Source organism: Loxodonta africana, chromosome 4, assembly GCF_030014295.1.
Source record: "Loxodonta africana isolate mLoxAfr1 chromosome 4, mLoxAfr1.hap2, whole genome shotgun sequence".
Lineage (NCBI taxonomy): Eukaryota > Metazoa > Chordata > Mammalia > Proboscidea > Elephantidae > Loxodonta > Loxodonta africana.
In genome coordinates, this window is record NC_087345.1 from 169,740,787 (window position 1) to 169,762,353 (window position 21,567).

The 21,567-nt window shown below is 38.7% G+C and overlaps 1 protein-coding gene across 5 annotated transcripts in view; it reads right to left on the reverse strand.

Annotated features, from left to right (window-relative positions):
• Positions 1-8,627: 8,627 nt before the first annotated feature.
• The window catches only part of ODAD2 (outer dynein arm docking complex subunit 2), a 266,790-nt gene continuing 253,850 nt past the window's right edge, over positions 8,628-21,567 (reverse strand). Inside the window, exon 15 of one of the 5 annotated variants that reach the window (XM_064284958.1) lies at positions 8,628-11,281. In XM_064284958.1, the coding sequence (XP_064141028.1) occupies positions 11,168-11,281 (114 nt within the window). In that variant the 3' untranslated portion in view covers positions 8,628-11,167. The remainder of the gene's footprint in view (positions 11,282-21,567) is intronic. The other 4 variants (XM_023548827.2, XM_023548824.2, XM_023548826.2 and 1 more) reach the window with 4 other exon arrangements.

The following is a 21,567-nucleotide window of genomic DNA, read 5'->3' on the forward strand; positions in this document are numbered from 1 at the left end:
TGGGCCATCCTAGAGATTCTGATTCAGTAGGTCTGGTTTGACACCCAGGGCTCTGCATTTTAACAGGTATCAGACTAGTCTTCTGCAGGTGCATTGAGGAACACTGGCCTGTAGGATCCAGCTCAGATTCCTCTAACTTTCAAGGCTCTTTTTACCTCCACAATTTGGCTTGAGTCCCAACCTAAGGAAGGATGGGAAGCATCTACCCCTAGAAGACCTCTGAAGAAAACAGGCCTTGGTCCTGATTGGTTTTGACACCTGTCTAATTGAGGGCAGGGGGTTGGCCCTACAGATGCCACCAACTCTGCTATTCTATGCTTCTAAACTTACCATAAGGAGCCCTGGTGGTACAATGGTTACACACTGAGCTGCTAACTGAAAGGTCAGAAGTTCGAACCCACCAGGGGCTCCATGGGAGAAAAGACTGCCGATCTGCTCCTGTAAAGATTACGGCCTAGGAAACCCCATGGGGCAGCTCTACTCTGTCCTCTAGAGTTGCTATGATCTGGAATTGACTCAATAGTACGCAACAACAACAAACTTACCATTATGATTGTCTACGTTCAGTTTTCCAAGGTCCTGTCTGAATGTAGGGAAACCAACCTGTTCAATGCAGGTAGTTTTGACATATGCTGTTTTTCATCAATCATTTTCCTTCAGTGTCTAAGTGTCTATTGATTATCTTCAGGCATTTTTAAGGATGCAAATATCAAGACTTAATCAAATGAACTCTGAATGTAATACAGAAAGATTCTGGTGCTGCATGCTGGTGAACTGAATGAAGGCCTTGTAATTGCTTTTTCTGAATGGCTGACAATATTTAAAATGTGTGAGGTTGTATACAAAATTCTGAATTTCTTTTGAAAAATTTTAACTCTAGCAACAAATGGCTGGAGATAAGTAGTAATTTGTCCTTTGAGGTTTGCACTCTTCAGTAATCCCCCGTCTCCACCAGTCCCTTTTGTCTCCCAGACATGCACGCTAAGGGTTAGTTGGCAATTATATCAGAATTAGTTTTTAAAAATATATATCTAGCTCTTTTCACTCACTTATATTACTTACTTGGCCCTTAAGGACACTTAAGTTTGTAAAGCTGATAATGTAAGTAATTTACTGGCAAAGGACAGTTTTCTTTCCAATAATGAGAAAGGATTTGCATGTAAGTATTCATAATCTTTGTCTGAAATCCCTTTTGATACATAGTCTTCCTTTATGAGAAAACTATTCAGCTATAGATTTGTCAAGAGTATTTGAACCATACTGATCTATATTAACATACGTTCCGATCATGAAAATAAATTAGGACATACATCTACGCTATAATGACAAATCTTAACTGTGAACATCATGGGTAATTTTGCAATTTATAAATGGTGCCTTTTATCAGCTACTAAATCAGGGTGTCATGAAGTGGCAAAGGAGAATCTCCCTTTTATCTTGACAGATGTAAAGAAAGAGTAAGTCCATTTTATTTGAAAATAATGGATCGGGAGAATAAGGATGCCGTCTGTGGCATGATTTCAAAACAGCCATGATGCCTGTGTATCAGAAACATATTGAAATATACATTTTACATCTTGCATTTATAGAAATTAAAGCACATAAAACATTTTAAGTGCCAGAAAATGCAATATCCATTTGCCAGAGAAAATGGGAGGAAGAAGCTGGAGACATAGAGATTAGAGTCGTGGAAAAATAAGAAAGGAAATAAATGCCAGCATGAAGAGCAATTAATGTAACAATTAGAGCATAAAGAAATGGCACATGGGAGACAAAATTTAGATGCTTCTAAGGAGAACAGCAGTTGATGAGACTGTGCTAAGCTTATTTTTCACATTTTGGCTGGGTATGTACTTCTATTAGCTGTGTTAAGCAAAACGTCTAAAGAGACCTAGTAAATCACATAATAGTTCATCTAGGCACCTACAGTGGAGTAAATGAATGGATCAAAAGCACTCTTTTCTTCTCAAAACATCAATATTGTATAAAATAATCTATCAATGATCTTTTGAGTTACTATTTTATTCATGTGCTTTGTATGTTCTTGGAATAGAATTCACTGATTAACTGGCAAAAGCCGAAACAAGGAAAATGTTCAGAAAGTGCCTGCGAGCCACTTGCACGTTTCCTGTATACTGTACTATTTTATTAGAGTCCTTTGCTCAGCTGCAAACTAAAAAGCTGGAGGTTTGAGTCTACCCAGAGGCCTCCTGGAAAAAAGATCTTGACATTTACTTCTGAAAAATCAGCCATTGAAAACCCTATGGAAGTTTTTGTGTGAGAGACTGACTTGATTTGTAAACTTTCACTTAAAGCACAATAAAAAATTTAAAAAAAAAAGAAAAAGAAAATCCTACGGAGCACCGTTCTACTCTGACACATATGGGGTTGCCATGAGTTGAGCAGAGTCCATGGCAACTGGTGCTGACACTCCTATTAGTTGTAGCTGAAAGTTATTACAATGTGTATTTTGTCAATCAAGACTACTTCTACGGTATTTTAGACGTTGAAACAATTATTCTCATTTTTACAAAAAACTCATTGATTTTACATATGTGTTCTATATTCCATTTGTAAACTGAGGATCCCTCTTTCAAAAGCTAGTGTTAGGAAGTAAGAAGAATGTCTGCTTTAAAAGTTTCCAAATAACAAAAAAATTAACTGGGAGTGTTTTCATTAAAAAAGTTATTCATGCACATTGTGAAATAGACCAGAAAACACAGATGCAAAAAATAAAACAAAATAACTCTTCCACCATTCAGAAATAATCACTTGTTTACAGTTTGGTGTCTATAGACCACAGCTTCTTTCATTGTGACTATTTCGCTGCTGCTGTTCATGTTGTTAGGTGCCATCGAGTCAGCTCCTGCTCATAGCGACCCTATGTACCACAGAACGAAACACTACCCATTCCTGCACCATGCTCACAATTGTTATGCTTGAGCCCATTGTTGCAGCCACTGTGTCAATCCATCTCATTGAGGGTCTTCCTCTTTTTTGCTGACCCTGTGCTTTACCAAGCATGATGTCCTTCTCCTGGGACTGATCCCTCCTGACAACATGTCTAAAGTATGTAAAACACAATCTCCTTTTTCTTCCTTCTAAGGAGCATTCTGGTTGTACTTCTTCCAAGACAGATTTGTTTGTTCTTTTGGCAGTCCATGATATATTCAATATTCTTTGCCAACACCACAATTCAAAGGCGTCAATTCTTCTTCGGTCTTGCTTATTCATTGCCCAGGTTTCGCATGCATATGATGTGACTGAAAATACTATGGCTTGGGTCAGGCGCACCTTAGTCTTCAAAGTGACATCTTTGCTTTTCCACACTTTAAAGAGGTCCTTTGCAGCAGATTTGCCCAATGCAATGTGTCTTTTCATTTCTTGACTGCTGCTTCCATGGGTCTTGATTGTGGATCCAAGTAAAATGAAACGCTTGGCAACTTCAATCTTTTCTCCATTTATCATGATGTTGCTTATTGGTCCACTTGTGAGGATTTTTGTTTTCTTTATGTTGAGGCGTAATCCATACTGAAGGCTGTGGTCTTTGATCTTCATTAGTGAGTGCTTCAAGTCCTCTTCACTTTCAGCAAGCAAGGCTGTGTTTGTCATCTGCATAATGCAGGTTGTTAAAGAGGCTTCCTCCAATCCTGATGGCCTGTTCTTCTTCGTACAGTCAAGTTTCTTGGGTTATTTGCTCAGCATACAGATTGAAAAGGTATGGTGAAAGAATACAACCCTGACGCACAGCTTTCCTGACTTTAAGCCAGTCAGTATCCCCTTGTTCTGTCCAAACAACTGCCTCTTGATCTATGTACAGGTTCCTCATGAGCACATTGTTACTGGAATTCCCATGCTTCGCAGTGTTATCCATAATTTCTTACGATCCACACAGCCAAATGCCTTAGTATAGTCAATAAAACATAGGTAAACATCCTTCCGGGATTCTCTGCTTTCAGCCAGGCTCCATCTGACAAGAGCAATGATATCCCTGGTTCCACGTCCTCTTCTTAATCTGGCCTAAATTTCTGGACGTTCCCAGTCGATATACTGCTGCAGCCTATTTTGAATGATCTTCAGCAAAGTTTTGCTTGTGTGTAGTATTAATAATACTGTTTGATAATTTCCATGTTTGGTTGGATCACCTTTCCTGGGAATAGGCATAAATATGGATCTCTTCCAGGTGGTTGGCCATGTAACTGTCTTCCAAATTTCTTGGTATAGACAAGTGAGTACTTCCAGCACTGCCTCCATTTGCTGAAACATCTCAATTGATATTCTGCCAATTCCCGAAGCCTTGTTTTTCGCCAGTGCCTTCAGTGTAGCTTGGACTTCTTCCTTCAGCACCATTGGTTCCTGATCATATACTACTTCTTGGAATGGCAGAATATTGACCAATTCTTTTTGGTATAATGACTCTGTGTATTTCTTCCATCTTCTTTTGATGCTTCCTGCATTGTTTAATATTTTCCCCATAGAATTCTTCACTATTGCAACCTGAGGCTTGAATTTTTTCTTCAGTTCTTTCAGCTTGAGAAATGCTGAGCATGTTTTTCCCTTTTGATTTTCTATCTCCAGCTCTTTTCACATGCCATTATAATACTTTACTTTGTCTTCTCAAACCACCCTTTGAAATCTTCTGTTCAGCTATTTTACTTCATCAATTCTCCCTTTTGTTTTAGCTGCTTGACATTTAAGAGAAAGATGCAGAGTCTCCTCTGACATCCATTTTGGTCTTTTCTTTCTTGTCTTTTTTAATGACTTCTTGCTTTCTTCATGTATGATGTCTTTGATATCATTCCACAACTCATCTGGTCTTCTGTCATTAGTGTTCAATGCATCAAATCTATTCTTGAAATGGTCTCTACATTCAGGTGGGATATACTCAAGGTCGGCAACCCTGGTGGCATAGTGGTTAAGAGCTATGGCTGCTGACCAAGAGGTTGGCAGTTCAAATTCACCAGGTGTGCCTTGGAAACCCCGTGGGGCAGTTTTACTCTGTCCTATAGGGTCGCTATGAGTCAGAATTGACTCGATGGCAACAGGTTTAACGGGTTTACTCAAGGTCGTACTTTGGCTCTTGTCGACTTGTTCTAATTTTCTTCAGTTTCAACTTGAACTTGCATAAGAGCAATTGACAGCCTGTTCCACAGTCAGGCTCTGTCCTTGTTCTGACTGATGTAGTCATTTTGATTCCTGTGTATCCCATCTGGCGAGGTTCATGTGTATAGTTGCCATTTATGTTGGTTAAGAAAGGGATTTGCAATGAAGAAGACGTTGGTCTTGCAAAATTCAATCATGCGGTCTCCAGCACCGATTCTATCACCAAGGCCTTATTTTCCAACTACCAATCCTTCTTCTTTGTTTCCAACTTTCACATTCCAATCACCAGTAATTATCAATGCATCCTGATTGTATGTTCGATCAATTTCAGACTACAGAAGCTGGTTAAAAGCCTTCAGTTTCTTCATCTTTGGCCTTAGTGGTTGGTGTGTAAATGTGAATAATAGTCATATTAACTGGTCTTCCTTGTAGGCGTATGGATATTATCCTGTTACTGACAACGTTGTACTTCAGGATAGATCTTGAAATGTTCTTTTTGAGTATGAATGGAATAACATTCCTCTTCGTCATTCTCAGCATAGTAGGACATATGATTGTCCTATTCAAAATAGCCAATGCCAGTCCATTTTAGCTCACTAATAACCAGTATATTGACGTTTCTGCATTCCATTTTTTATGATTTCCAATTTTCCTAGATTTATACTTTGTACATTCTAGGTTCCTGTTATTAATGGATGTTTGCAGCTGTTTCTTCTCAAGTCATACAACATCAGCAAATGAAGGCCCCCAAAATTTGACATGTCATTAAGGTGGACTCTACTTTGAGGAGGCAGGTCTTCCCAGTTGTCTTCTAAGAGCCTTCCAACCTGAGGGGCTCATCTCCTGGCACTGTATCAGGCAATATTCAGCTGCTATTCATAAGGCTTTCACTAGCTAATACTTCTTAGAAGTAGACTGCTGGGTCCATCTTCCTAGTCTGTCTTAGTCTGGGAGCTCAGCTGAAACCTGTTCTCCATGGGTAACCCTGCTGATATCTGAATACCAGTGGCATAGGTTCCAGAATCACAGCAACACACAAGCCCCCACAGTACGACAAGCTGACAGACATGTGAGTATCTAACTACATGTATATAATTTTAAAAAAATGCTCACACTATATATTCTGCTTCAGAACCTAATTTTCAGTTTAACAATGTATTGTGAAAAGCTTTCTATGTCATTATTATTCTACGACATTGTTTTTAAGGATTGTGTAATATTTCATTGTGTGGTTAAGCTGTAACTGGGTTAACCAAAATTTTTGTCCAACATTTTTACCGCGATAAACATGATGTGGTGAACACCACCATAGATAAATCCTTGGGCATATCAAAAAGGTGCACGAAATTATAAAATTTTTGGTATGCGTTGCCAAATCACCCTTGCAAAATGATAGTGCCCGTTTAGATCAACCCTAGCAAGATATGAGAGTATCTTTTTGACCAGTTCTCCTGTATTTTAAATGAGATCATGAGTACAAAGTATCTAAAACACAGTGACTGTGTATAGCATCATTATATAAAATTTGGTTCCCTTTCTACTTCATTCTCAGGGAAAGAATTCCATTTTCTACATTTAAATACATGCGGGACACTTTTGTTTGGACATTTAGTGCACCTGAGGACACCTGAAGCTTTTAAATAAGAGAGTTTTCTTATTTTCTCTGAAACACAGTATGATAGTTAAGGCTGTATGGCAATTTGGCTTGGCCATGATTCTCAGTGGTTTGACAGTTATGTAATGACTGTGATGTGGTCAGCCAACCAGTTGTAAGGAGAGTTTCCTTGGGGGTGTGGCCTGCATCCTATATGTATGTGCGTGCATGTGTGTGTGTGTGTGTGTGTATATATATATAGACCTTCTGGCAAAGCTTGCTTGGTGCTTTGGATCCTGCAGCTGGCTTGTCCTCATCTGACCACTGGTTCTTGAGGCTTGAGCCAGCAGCCTGCTGTATTGCCTGCCGATCTTGGGATTCATTAGCCTCCGCAGCCTGTGAGCCAGCAGCCTACCATCTTACCTGCTGATCTTGAGTTTGTCAGCTCCTGCAGCTTTGTGAGTCAGGAGAAACCTCCAGCCTGACGCTTGACCCATGGACTTGTGACTTGCCAGCCTCTACAATTGCATGGGCTATTTCCTTGAGATAAATCTCTCTCTCTTTCTCTCTGTATATACCTACATATATATGCTTCACTGGTTTTGCTTCTCTAGAGAACCCAGCCCAAGACACACAGAAATAGACATAGCATAATGGAAACCCTGGTGGTGTAGTGGTTAAGTGCTATAGCTGCTATCCAAAAGGTCAGTAGTTCAAATCCACCAGGTGCTCCTTGGAAACTCTGTGGGGCAGTTCGACTCTGTCCTATAGGGTTGCTATGAGTCAGACTCGACTTGATGGCAATGGGTTTGGTTTTTTTGGATTATTCCATTCCCAAGTCTTCCAGGGAATGAGATTAACAACCTTCAATTATTTGAAATTGGGAAAATCTCCTTATCTTTTTAATTTAAAAGGATTTTTTAACCATTAGGTAAAAGAGAAAGAAAGGGTTTACTTAGGGCAATTGGTTTTCTCTGCAAACAGCAGAGATTCTCATTCCCCCAAGTGAAAATAAACTTTCCTAATATTTTCGATTATAATTTCTCAGTCCATGCAAATATATTAGAGATATATAGTGATATCAAAATAACAGGATTTGCAGTGCCATACCCCAAGAAAACTAACTTGCCATTTATTTTCAGAATGTAGAAAAATTTTAAAACAATTTATTTTTAGTACATGTGATCCTGATGGTCACAAACGATATTGACTGCAAACTGCAGAATAATCATGGCAAAGAATGTCTAAATGAAAATCTTATAAACTAAAGAGATTGGAAGGTCAAAGAATATCTAATTAAAATTTCTTCCACCTTATACTCCCTTCCAACTGGAACAGACATACATTATCAAGACAGCATATTGGATTCCCTGAACAGCCTGGGGAAGTAAAAAGCCTAAAAAATAAACTTGTTTCCAAAAACTTACAGAGAATTAAGATTGTCAGCCTCAAATAGAAAAAAAATAAATATAACAACAACAACAAAAATCCTTACACAAAAATTAGTGGAAAAACAAACAAGTACACAGATACTTGTACACCAGTGTTCACTGCAGCATTATTCACAATAGCCCAAAGTCGAAAACAACCCTAGTGATCATCGACACACAAACGAATACACAAAGTCTGCTCTATGCACACTAAAAAAAACTAGGGAACATTATTCAGCAGTAAAAAGGAATGAAGTTCTGATATATGCTACAACATGGACGAACCTTAAAAACATCCTGCTGAGTGAAACAGCAAAACCCAAACTTGTTGCTGCTGAGTCAATTCCGACTCATAGGGACCCTATAGGACAGTGTAGAAATGCCCCATAGGGTTTCTAAGGAGTGGTTGGTGCACGCCAACTGCTGAGCTTTTGGTTAGCAGCCAAGCTCTTATCCACTGTGCCACCAGGGATCCTGAGTGAAATAAGGTGGAAACAAAAGGAAAAATACCGGATGATCCCGCTTGTATAAAATATCTAGAATAGGCAAGTGTATACAGACTTAAGTTATTAGCGGTTACCAGGGGCAGGCAGGGGGTGGGGACTTACTGCTAGGGGACACTGAGTTTTGGTTAATGGTGAGGGAAGAATTTGGAAAAGAATAGTGTTGATGGTGACACAACATGGTGAATGTAACTAATGTCACTGAACTGTACAGGCAAAAACAGCTGAAATGGCAAATGTTTTGTCATGTATATCCTGCCAAAATTAAAATACAAGCAAAATACCACAAACAAACCAGAGAGTGCAGTATGTGGTAGCAAAGACATGGTGTGACCTTCCACAGGTACGTTCTCTGGCAGCTATGGGTGCTTTCGCCGGCTTTGACAGTTGTCTAGTGAAATAAGAGTTTTCTCTTATGCCATTTCACAAAAAATAAGCCACTGACCTTTTAAATTCAATGTCTTATTTGTTACTCTAAAGGTACTACATTTCTGGTGTTTAAGTACTTAAAAAAATTCTTAGCGAGGAATATTCAAAACAATCTTCCTGCTAATTTGCCCTATTTGTTTTCAAGTGCTTCATTTCTTTTAAAATAGCACCATTGATTTTATTCCATACATTTATTAACCATGAAAACAGAAGCTTCAAGTTTCCTTCTACCCAGCACATTTCAAAGGAACAATCCTTGGACATTTACACATCTTTCTCTCACCCTGTTACCTCCCATCACCCCCAGTGGGGGGCGGGAAATCCAAACCCCCAAACCCACTGCCACTGAGACAATTCCAACTTATAATGACCCTACAGGACAGAGGGAGACCCTGGTGGTGTAGTGGTTAGGTGCTACGGCTGCTAACCAAAGGGTCAGCAGTTCGAATCTGCCAGGTATTCCTTGGAAACTCTACGGGGGCAGTTCTACTCTGTCCTATAGGGTCGCTATGAGTTGGAATCGACTTGATGGCACTGGGTTTTATAGGACAGAGTAGAACTGCCCATAGGGTTTCCAAGCCTCAGGAATTCTAAGAATATGAGGACAATGGTGGAAGTCTCCTTTAAAAACAATCTAAACAATGGGATGTTTATTCATTTTCTATAGCTGTTATAATCTATCATTTCTAGATGTATTTTTAATGCTAATGAAACCAAAGTAAAAGGCGACTTTAATATTAGAAATATCTCCTACTGACAGTTAAAGGATTTAAACTGTAATTTAAATTCAATTCTAAGTTAGCACTAAGACCATTTCCTGGTTCATATTCTCCTCTTTTATAACCCTTTTAAAAAGCTATGAAGATGAATCGGTGTTTTGCAAAACTTTGGAATTCTCAGAAACGCCTTAGCTTTTTATTGTAGAATCTGTTGCTGGTATAATTCTCATCTGTACAGGTTCTTCATGTCATATGAGTTATTTACATTTAATGTGATTACATTTATTATCTTCTCCAAATTATGACAAACATACACAGGGCTTAATGGTTTTTTTTTTTTTTTCATTAAAAACGGCTTGCCTCTTCTTTGAAGCATTAACTGAGATTGCCGGTTTCATAGCTGATGCATATGAAGCTATTTTTCTGGCTAGCTTTAGGTGCTCGGTACAGTTAGTTCCCAGACTCCAGCACACCGAGGCTTCATATTATTCTTTTAAGCGGGTTCTATTTTTTTTTAATGTTTCTATAACCTGATAAACCACTATTAATCCTCTGTAGCCCCATTTTTAAAAAGTAGTGAGTGTGCTGAAAACAAGTTCAGAGATTCAAAGTAATTTTACTGAAGTAATATTATCCTTACATCAGGATAAATGAGTTCAATAAAAGAGGTGGTGAATCCTTGCGAGGGAAATAAAACATACCATTGTTTACGCTCTGTACATCCAAAAGGAAAAATACTCACTCATTGCTTATGTTTTTGTGATTTGTATGATCTGATACAGTGGCAGTCATACACTACCTTCTCAGATGTTTTTGGTAGTATTTAGGAGAAACTGGGATGACCTGGGGATGATCTCTCTAACTCCAGCTGCTTGACTCTAAATTCTATTTAATAACAGTTTGTGAAATCAGCACATCTCATCAGAGCTCTCCTGTGGGTTGCAAGTGATCAAACAGACCAAACCATAATGACAGGACGATTAGATCGGTTTAACAGAAAGGGAATTGAGAAGACATTCATGAACAGGGACAAAACTCTACGCGGGAAGACAGTACCCTTTATTAAAATCACCACAAATAAAAAAGCTTCACTGAAATATGTATACATAGTACGCACTCATTTTCTAATTCCTGAAAAATTATCACAAATTTATTGGCTTACATTTCATGGCATGGCACATACCCCCAAATTAAATCACCCCAAAAGCATCCACACAATTTCTGGATGAAAAGCATCCTCTGCATTTGTAATTCGTGTGTTTTCACTTAGACATTGTCTGTAGCTAAAGGATTTGCTAATACAAGTGTCCCCGTTTAGGCTTCCTGCCCAGGGGAGTGACATGTTCTGTGTCATCTAAAATTTCCTATCTTATAATGTCTGTTTACGTTTCAAGTGTATCTTGCCTTTTCTGTAGCAAGAGCCAGCCTGCGGATGTTGGATATACAACCAGCTGCAGCTTCCTGGAGGTCCTGATCGGGAGACCCAACCATGTCCAGCAGAAGCTATAATAAATAGAAGAAGAAGAAGGCGGTAAGAATCAAACAATTAACCTAAAGACAAAGTGAAGCTATGAAAATTATTTTAAATACTAATTTTTTTTAAAGTCACAAAAATGTATAAGAAATTCCATTTAGACTAATATAAATATAAATGGTGCTAAATCACACACAGGAATTTTTCATGAGATTCTTATTTTTTTATTTCCTGGAACCAAATAGACTCATCATTTCTCTCTTCTTTCTCAGGCCATCTAACTACTATGGATTCTACCTCTGAAATGTCTCTTGCATCGTTTCTGGCTTTTCCACCTCATACCATGCCTAGATGCTCAGTATAGGAGCCCAGGTGGCACAATGGTTAAGCACTGGGCTGCTAACCGAAGGGTTGGTGGTTCAAACCCACCAGCCACTCTGCAGGAGAAAGATGTGGCAGTCTGCTTCTGTAACAATCACAGCCTTGGACACCCTATGGGGCTGTTCTACTCTGTCCTATAGGGTCACTATGAGTCGGAATTTACTAGACAGCACACAACAATAACAAAAAAAAAAAAAAAAAAAAAAAAAATTTTTTTTTTTTTTTTTTTTTATTAGCACATCTCCTTAGATTTAGTCTGTCTGCACTCTAGTCCATCTGATCATGTCACAACCTAATTATACAGTCCTTTAGTAAAGACTTCCCTTGACTCCCAATTAAAACCAAACTACTAACTCATCATTTAAGGATTTTTTTCACTCTGACCTCAATTTACCTTTCCATTCTGATTCATCAGACTCTTGCTCCTTCAGATACTCCAAGATTGTACTTCTTCACTTCTCTTGTCTTTATTGATGCTACCCCTCTATCTAAAATGCCCTCCCAACACACTCTCTGACTTTCTCAATCTTATCCATCTTTCAAGACCCAGCCAAGTCTTCTACAAATCCTCCACAGGTTCCCATCAAACAAAATGCCATTTCTCTCCCACCAGAGCTCTCATACCAGTTTACTGAAATGTCTGTTGGTGCACTTATATTTTTCCCTTCCTAACAGATACTTGTGCTAATACTTTCTCTCCTCCTTTAGATTATACATGCTGGAAGAAACTTATAATGCACAAAGTACCTAGTACTTAGATGTCAAAATAGATGCCAGAAAAATGAATTAGAACTTAAAGAATCTATCAATTTTGATTTTAATTAAGAGTTCTGATAAAAGATAGGAAAAGTTTAGTTGTATAGTCTAAATCCTAAACAGTGAGCATTGAGAACAGAGGTGGATAATGTCAGAAAATGAGCATGATTTGATATGCCAAAGAAATATTGTAACGAGAAATACTGTGAAACATATATGCCATGCTTAGGAAGGTGGCTTTTATCCTGTAGGTGATAGAAAGAAGTTATATAAGCACTTTAATCAGGAGTGTGACATGATCATATCTGTACTTTAGAAAGACAGCTTTTATAGCAACTTACAGAATACAGAATGTAAAGAAATGAGACTGAAGAGTATTACAGTACTTAATATTTATTAAGGACTAAATAAATCAGGGACTATTCAATAGGGAGGAACTCTGGTGGTGCAGTGGTTAAGCGTTCAGCTGCTAACTGAAAGATTGGTGTTTGAGCCCACCAGCTACTCCACAGGAGAAAGATGTGGCAGTCTGCTTCTATAAAGAAAGATTACAGCTTTGAAAACCCTATGAGGCAGCTCTTCTCTGTCCTATAGGGTCACTATTAGTCAGAACTGAATGGATGATAACAGGCTTATTGAATAGGACGGAGGGAGTACATTCAGGGATATTTAGGGTTTTACCCACAGGACTTGGTGATAGGTTGGACATGGAGAATGAAGGGAAGAGAGCAGTCAAGAATGAAAGTCAGGGCAATTCTATGTCCAACAGCACAGCAGAGTAGATACCCTAAGAAAGGGGACATAATTAAAACTATTATGTTGGGTGAAATATAAAAACATCTTTTTAAACACATTGATGAGTGGAAAGAAATTAGAGATTCCTTAGAGGCCATAAGCTAAGTGAAAGCAAAAGCCAGAGAGAGAAGCAGAGCACCAAAGTTAGCTTGAGTGGCATTTGTGAACTTGAGTTTTGGTCTTTATGGGCTTTCATAGTGCAGGGGGTAGGGAGAAAGCTTATGTGCAAGGTGGGGAGTCTATTAGGAAATCTCTGAATAAAGGAGAGTGAACAGAGCTACCCGTTCAAGATAAGAGTCACCAAAACCCACTGCCATCCAGTCGATTCTGACTCATGGTGACCTTATAGGACAGACTAGAACTGTCCCATAGTGTTCCCAATTCTGTAGTCTTTTTAGGAACAGACTGCCATATCTTTCTCCCCAAAAGTGGCTGATGGGTTAGAACTGCTGACCTTCTGGTTAGCAGCCAAGTGCTTAACCACTGTGTCACCAGTGCTCCCTAGGTAAGAGTTAACTAGAAATAAACTCTCTCACCCACCACAGGGCAATCAGGAAAATTTCCATTGGTGGAGAGATAAAGAATTAGTAAATTGGTAAAAGCTATTAGTAGTAGTAATAAAGCTATAGGAATTAAAAATTTGGTGTATTTTTGTAGGAATAGACAATAGACCAATGGGATTGAATAGAGGCACCACAAACAGATCCATGTTTAAATACAAATTTGACTTATGACAGAGCTGGTATTGTAGAGTGCCAAGGATAGAGAGACTCAGTCAGTAAATGGTCCAAGGACAAATGGTTATCCAGATGGAGGAAAATGAAAGTAGTAATCTCACGCCACACACAAACATCAATTTCATGTGGATTAATGGCTTAAATAAGAAAGGAACATACAAAAGATATAGAAGGTAGTATATGAGAAAATGGAGCCCTGGTGGCACAGTGGTTAAGAGCTTGGCTGCTAAGCAAAAGGCTGGCAGTTCAAATCCACCAGCTGTTCCTTAGAAATCCTATGGGGCAGTTCTACTCTGTCCTATAGGGTCGCTATGAGTTGGAATTGACTCAATGGCAATAGGTTTGGTTTTTTGGTATATGAGAAAATCTTCATCGAACTTGGGTATGGGAGCATGTCTGGCTTCACAGTTCTTTGATGTCCTCTCTGTCAGTGATCTCCACCACACTTTAGCATCCCTCCCCACTCCCACCATCACACCTGGCCCTTACTTTTCATCATTCTCCACAGTCCAACCTGTGAATTCTCTAATCACAATTTCTTTTCCTATGATTTGGCCATTCGATGACTCTCACTCATTTGATTTTTTACCTCATCTTGACCTCTAGTCCATCAGTCCATATACTTTTTCTTTTCTTTCTCTGAAATACATCTTTTCAATCATTTTCTTACCAATTTCTTACACCTCCATATGACATCCACCCAGAAAACCCTAATCGTACATAAATCCAACTCTCTGTCTTCCCATGCCTTCACCAATAACAGTGCTATTGGAGAAAATCATACAATAAGGTAAGTAAATTCACTTCAGCTGGATTCTCATCACGGCCAAGCAATCCAAGTACGTCTCTAACTAGGTCACTTTCTCACTCTTTTCAATGCCTATTTCAAATCTTCATTCTTCTCCACTCTCCAACTCTTCCTTCCAACCCTCATTCTCAGCAGATGACCAAATGGCTCCTTCATAAACAAGAACCAATCTAATCAATCTACAAACCTACCTCCATCTTAGCCATCTTTTCCTCCTCTCTTCCAGTTATAAAGGAGTCCTCTCTCCTTCTATCCAAGGCCAACTATTCTACTTAAGTTCTCCATCCAGTCTTCTTCTCCTTAGAACATTTTACTGCTGGGTACTCCCTCTCTTGTTACTTACACATCTCCCTTTCTACTGATTCCTTCCTATCAGCATTTAAATTCAAGACTTTCACCTTTTTAGAAAAACACTGCTTTGACCCCTCTTTCTTCCCTTCATAGCCAGGTTTCTTGAAAGAACTATCTGACTCACTGTCTCCAGTCTTAAATTCCATTCAACTCACTCCAGGCTGGCTTCTGCCTTCAGCTCTCCAGTGAAACAGCCTTCAAAAACTTCCACATTGCTAAGAATTTTGCTGTTGTTAGCTGCTATCGAGTTGATTCTGACTCATGGCAATTCCAGGTGTACAGAGTAGAACTGCTATATAGGGTTTTCAAGGCTGTGACCTTTCAGAAGCAGATTGCAAGGTCTATCTTCCAAGTTGCCTCTGGGTGGGTTCCAACTGCCTACCTTTCAGCTACTAGTTAAGCATTTAACCGTTCTCACCACCTAGGGACTCCTTGCTAAGAATAAGGGGCACTTTTGAGTCCTCATCTTATTTGACCCCTCAGTAGTATTTGATATATTAACCATTTTCTCTTCTGGAAATTGTCTCTGCTATTGGCTTCTTACACCACTCTCCTCATTTCCCCCCTGTTTTTCCTCATCTTCTCTCTTAGTCTTTTTTGATAGTTTTTTTCTTCTTCTCCACACCATAAAGCATTAGAGTTTCTCCACAAATTCCTCTTATATTTTCACTCTGTTCTGTCTCCCTAGATGATTTCTTTCATGACCTCGCTTCAAATATCATTCATACGGAGCCATCTTCTAAAGTTATGTCTCCACCTCAGAACATTCTTTTGAATGGCATGCTTGATGTCCAATATTTCCTAGACATCTCCACTTTGAGGTCTCTCTAAACCCTCCTGGTGTTCTACCATATCAAGAACAACCACCATCACTTATTGCTCAGGACAGAAATCTCCCTGCCTCACACTAACTCCCACCCTCAATCTCCCTCATGTCCCATCCCATCCAACTAATAATCATATCCTTGTGATAGCCTTTTACTGCCTACACATCTTTCAAAGCCACTCATTTCTCTCCACCACCACTGTGCCCATCCTTGTACAAGCTCCCAGCTGGCTGCCTTGCATCCCCTCCTCTTGATCCTACCAATCCATTATTCATACTGCATCCAGAGTAATTACCTAAAATGTCAAGCTCACTAATGACAGGCAAGATTCTAGAGAAACAAAAAGGAATGAGACATAATGGTCTGCTGAGATTCAAGAGAAAAGGAAACAGGGAAGTTGGGGGAGCTCATGCCTTGTGAGCTTTGAATGGTTAAGTATTTTCTCCAGCATCTTTCAATAAACTAGGTGTAGGACAGAGGAAAGAGATTATAGGATTGTAATTCATTTTACCAACCGTATGATCCATGCTGGGCTGGAAGGGAAGTAAAAACAAGAGGCTACTGATAATCTGGAGCCCTGGTGGAGCAGTGGTTAAGAGCTCAGGCTGCTAACAAAAAGGTCGGCAGTTTGAACCTACCAACCGCTCCTTAGAAACCCTATGGGGCAGGTCTACTCTCTCCTAGGGTCACTATGAGGAAAACGAAGAGATCAAGTGATTAGTAAAGATCACAACGCAGTAGGAAAACAGTTTTATTGGAATTGAAGTATAAGAAGAAGTTGAAAATAGGATATTACAGTCTGAGGATGGACTACTTAGAGTTTCTTTCACAGAGTTGCTTTGAATATTGACAAGGTCCAGAGTGTGGCCATGGGAATGTTTTGGCAAAGTAGAAAATAAATGTTCTTTTAGTGTTGCTATGAAGACTGCATGAACTTATGGTGCTGGGTAAGTGATTCCTATGGATATTATAATCATCCAAGACAATAGTAGGACTTATGATTCAAAGGAACAGGTGCAAAAGGTTTCAGTGAATATGTTTGAGAATTCTGTAGGTCAGTACGGGATTGTTATGCAAAGACACACAAGGGGATCTACACAAGGGAGAGGAGATATGAAGAATTCAACTGTTGTCCACTGCCTACATTTATCTCTACGTCTAAACACACACACGACATACCCCAGATCACACACATACACATAGACACACAACATACCCCGGACTACACACGTACACACACACATACATACTCACACAACATACCCCAGACCACATACACATACACACTCACACAACCCCAGACCACACATACATACACACTCATACAACATACCCCAGACCAGACCACACACACATACACACTCACAAACTTGCACAACATACACCAGACCAAACACACATACATGCTACTCACACAACACACTCCAGAGCACACACACTCACACAACACACCCCAGGCCAGACTCCCCCACCCCTCATACACTAAACGCATTTATCATATCATATATTCTGTCTCAGTCTCTCTCTCTAGGAGGAGAAAATAATGAGGAGGAAGAACAGAGCAGCAAGTTCCCCTTGGTTACTATGACACATGGCTTAGAGGTCTTCATATAGAAAATTTACACTTAAATCCCTTTCCTAGTTTGAAACTTTTAAATCACGGTCTATAGTTCAGTATTTTTATCAATCTATTTATTTGTTTATATCTCATCTTACTATGGAAAGATTTTAAAGCAGATACAATCACATGGAGTTTAGACGATTTCTCTTCACACAGAAGTTCATCCACCAATTTTTTCTTTCTCTCACAACTTTTAGTGATTTACTTTCTGCCAACTCCATCATTTTAACCTTTCATTACTCCCACATATTTCTTTTTAGTGTACTTTAGATGAAGGTTTACAGAACAAACTTGTTTCTCATTAAACAGTATGCACACTGTTTTATGACATTGCTTAACAACCCCATGACATGTCAACACTCTCCCTTCTCAACCTCAGGTTCACTATTACCAGCATTCCTGTCCCCTCCTGCCTTCTAGTACTTGCCCCTGGACTGGTGTGCCCCTTTAGTCTTGTTTCATTTTATGGGCCTCTCCAATCTTTGACTGAAGTGTGGACCTAGGAGTGACTTCATTACTGAGTTGAAAGGGTATCTGGGAGCCATACTCTCAGGGTTTCTTCTGTCTCTATCAGGCCAGCAAGTCTGGTCTTTCTTTTTGCATTAGAATTTTGTTCTACATTTTTCTCCAGCTCTGTTCAGGACCCTCCACTATGATCCCTGTCAGAGCAGTCAGTGGTGGTACCATGGAAGATGTGGTCCAGAGCAGTCTGGTGAAGGCCATGGAAGATGTGGTCCATTAGTCCTTGGGACTAATCTTTCCCTTGTATCTTTAGTTAGTTGGATTATTTTTAATTGGATTATTTGCATTTTGTTGTAGAGGTGTTGGATTTTCTTGTAGATTTTAGAGATTAGACTTTTGTCTGATTTGTAATAGCCAAAAATTTTTTCCCAGTCTCTTTTTTTTTTACTGTTTTGGTGAAGTCTTTCGATAAGCATGTTTAATTTTCAGAAGATCCCAGTTATCTAGCTTATCTTCTGGGGTTTGTGTGTTGTTGGTTGTGGTTTGTATGCTGTCAATGCCATTTATTAGGGCCTTTGGCATTGCTCCTGTTTTTTCTTCTGTGAACTTCATGGTCTTTGATCCATTTTGAATTAGTTTTGTATATGGTGTGAGGTATGGGTCCTGTTTCATTTTTTTTTGCAGATGGACATCCAATTTTGCCAGTACCATTTGTTAAAAAGATTGTCTCTTCCCCATTGATGGACTTTGGGCCCTTGTTGAAGATCAGATGACCATAGGTAGATGGATTTACATCTGGGTTCTCAATTCTGTTCCATTAGTCAATGTATCTGTCGTTGTACCAGTACCAGGCTGTTTTGACTACCGTAGCTGTATAGTAGGTTCTGGGTCAGGCAGTGCAAGTCCTTCTACTTTATTCTTCTTCAATAGTAAAGCACTTCTTCGGGTTTCTTCCCTTTCCATACAAAGTTAATGATTAGTTTTTCTGTCTCTGTAAAGATTTTGTTGGTATTTGGATTGGGATTGCACTGTATTTGTAAATTGCTTTGGGTAGAATTGTCATTTTCACAATGTTCAATCTACCTATCTAGGAGCATTATATGCTTTTCCATTAATGTAGATCTTTTTTTGGTTTCTTACAGTAGTGTTTTGTAGTTTTCTTAGTATAGGTCCTTTACATCCCTGGTTAGATATATTCTTAAGTATTTTTTTTTTTTTAGGGGCTATTATAAATGATCCTGTTTTTGTGATTTCCTTTTCATCATTCTCTTTATTGCTGTATAGGAATCCAACTGATTTTTGTATGTTTGTCTTGTATTTTGGAAACCCTGGTAGAGTAGTGGTTAAGTGCTATGGCTGCTAACCAAAAGGCTGGCAGTTCAAACCCGCCAGGCACTCCTTGGAAACTCTATGGGGCAGTTCTACTCTGTCCTATAGGGTTGCTATGAGTTGGAATCGACTCAACGGCAATGGGGTTTTGTTTTTTTTTTTAATCTTGTATCTTGCTGCTCTGCTGAATCTTTCTATTAGTTCCAGTAGTTTTCTTGTAGAGTCTTTTGGGTTTTCTATGTACAGTATTATATTATCTGCAAATAAAAATAGGGATAGTTTACCTTCTTCATTACCAATTTGGATGCCCTTTATTTCTTTTTCTTTCCTTACTGCTCTAGCTAGAACTTCCAGCACAATAGGAGTGGTGATAAAGGGCATCCTTGTCTTGTTCCTGTTCTCAAGGGGAATGTTTTTAGCCTCTCTTAATTAAGAATGATGTTGGCCATTGGTTTTGCATAGAAGCCCTTTATTATGTTAAGAAATTTCCCTCCTATACCTATTTTATTGAGAGTTTTTCTCAGGAATGGGTGTTGGACTTTGTCAAATGCCTTTTCTGTGTCAACTGAGATGATCATATGATTCTTTTCTTTTATGTTGATTGATTTTCTAATGTTGCACCATTATGAATCCTACTTGGTCATGGTGTATTATTTTTTTGATATGATGCTGAATTCTACTGGCTAGAATTCTGTTGAGAATTTTTGCAACTATATTCTTGAGAGACATTGGTCTATAATTTTCTTATTTTGTGGTGTCTTTGCCTTGTTTTGGTGTCAGGGTTATGCTGGCTTCATGGAGTGAATTCGAAAGTATCACTTCCTTTTCTGTGTTCTGAAATAGTTTGAGTAGTACTGGAGTAAAAAGCTCTTCTTTAAATGTTTGGTAGAATTCTCCAGTGAAGTTAACTGGGCCAGGGCTTTTTTTTGTTGGGAGTTTTTTTTTTTTACCGTTTCAATCTCTTCTCTTGTTATGGGTCTGTTCAGATTTTTTTAACATCATTTTGTGTTAGTCTGGGTAGGGAGTGTATTTCCAGAAATTTTTCCATTTCCTCTAAGTTTTCAAATTTGCTGGAGTATAGTTTTTTATAATACTCTGTTATGATCCTTTTTGTTTCAGTTGGGTCTGTTGTAATGTCCCCCATTTCATTTCTCATTTGGGTTATTGGCCTCCTCTCGTGTTTTTATTGTCAGTTTCGCCAGTGGTTTGTCAATTTTGTTGATTCTTTCAAAGAACCAACTTTCGGTTTTATTGATTCTTTCAATTGTATTTCTGTTCTCATTTTCATTTATTTCTGCTTTGATCTTTATTATTTCCTTTCTTCTGGTGGCTATGGGCTTCTTTTGTTGTTTTCTATTTGTTCAAGTTGTTTAGTTAATGTTTTGATTTTGTCCCTGCCTTCTTTTTTTGATTTGTGCCATCTGTTGCTATAAATTGACCTCTGAGCACTGCCTTTGCTGTGTCCCAAAGGTTTTGATATGTGTTTTCATTCTCATTTGATTCTAGGAATTTTTTAATTCCATCTTTGATTTCTTCTATTACCCAGTGGTTTTTAAGCAGGTATTATTCAGTTTCCCTGTAAATAATTTTTTTTTCTTGCTCTTCCTGTTGTTAATTTCTACTTTGATGGCATTGTGGTCAGGGAAGATACTTTGTATTATCTCAATGGTCTGGATTTTGTTGAGGATTGCTCTCTGGCCTAGGATGTGGTCTATTATGGAGAAACTTCCATGTGTGTTGGAAAAGAATGTGTACTTTGCAGCTGTTGCGTGGAGTGTTCTATACGCGTCTATGAGGTCAAGTTGGCTGATTGTGCCCTTTAGCTCTTCTGTATCTTTGCCGAGTTTCTTTCTAGATGTTCTGTTCTTTACAGAGAGTGGTGTGTTGAAGTCTCCTACTGTTATTGTGGAAGTGTCAATTTCTCTTTTCAGTGCTGTTAGAATTTGTTTTATGTATTTTGGAGCCCTGTCATTGGGTGCGTAGATGTCTATTATGGTTAAGTCTTCATGATGGATCATCCCTTTAATCATTATATAGTGTCTTTCTTTGTCTTCTATGGTGGATTTTGTTTTAAAGTCTATTTTATCTGAGATTAGTATTGCTGCTCCTGCTCTTTTTTGGTAGTTATTTGCTTGATATATTTTTTTCCATCCTTTGATTTTTAATAAATTTACATCTTTGTTTCTAAGGTGTGCCTTTTGTAGATAGCATATTGATGAATCCTGTTTTTTTATCCATTCTGTCACTC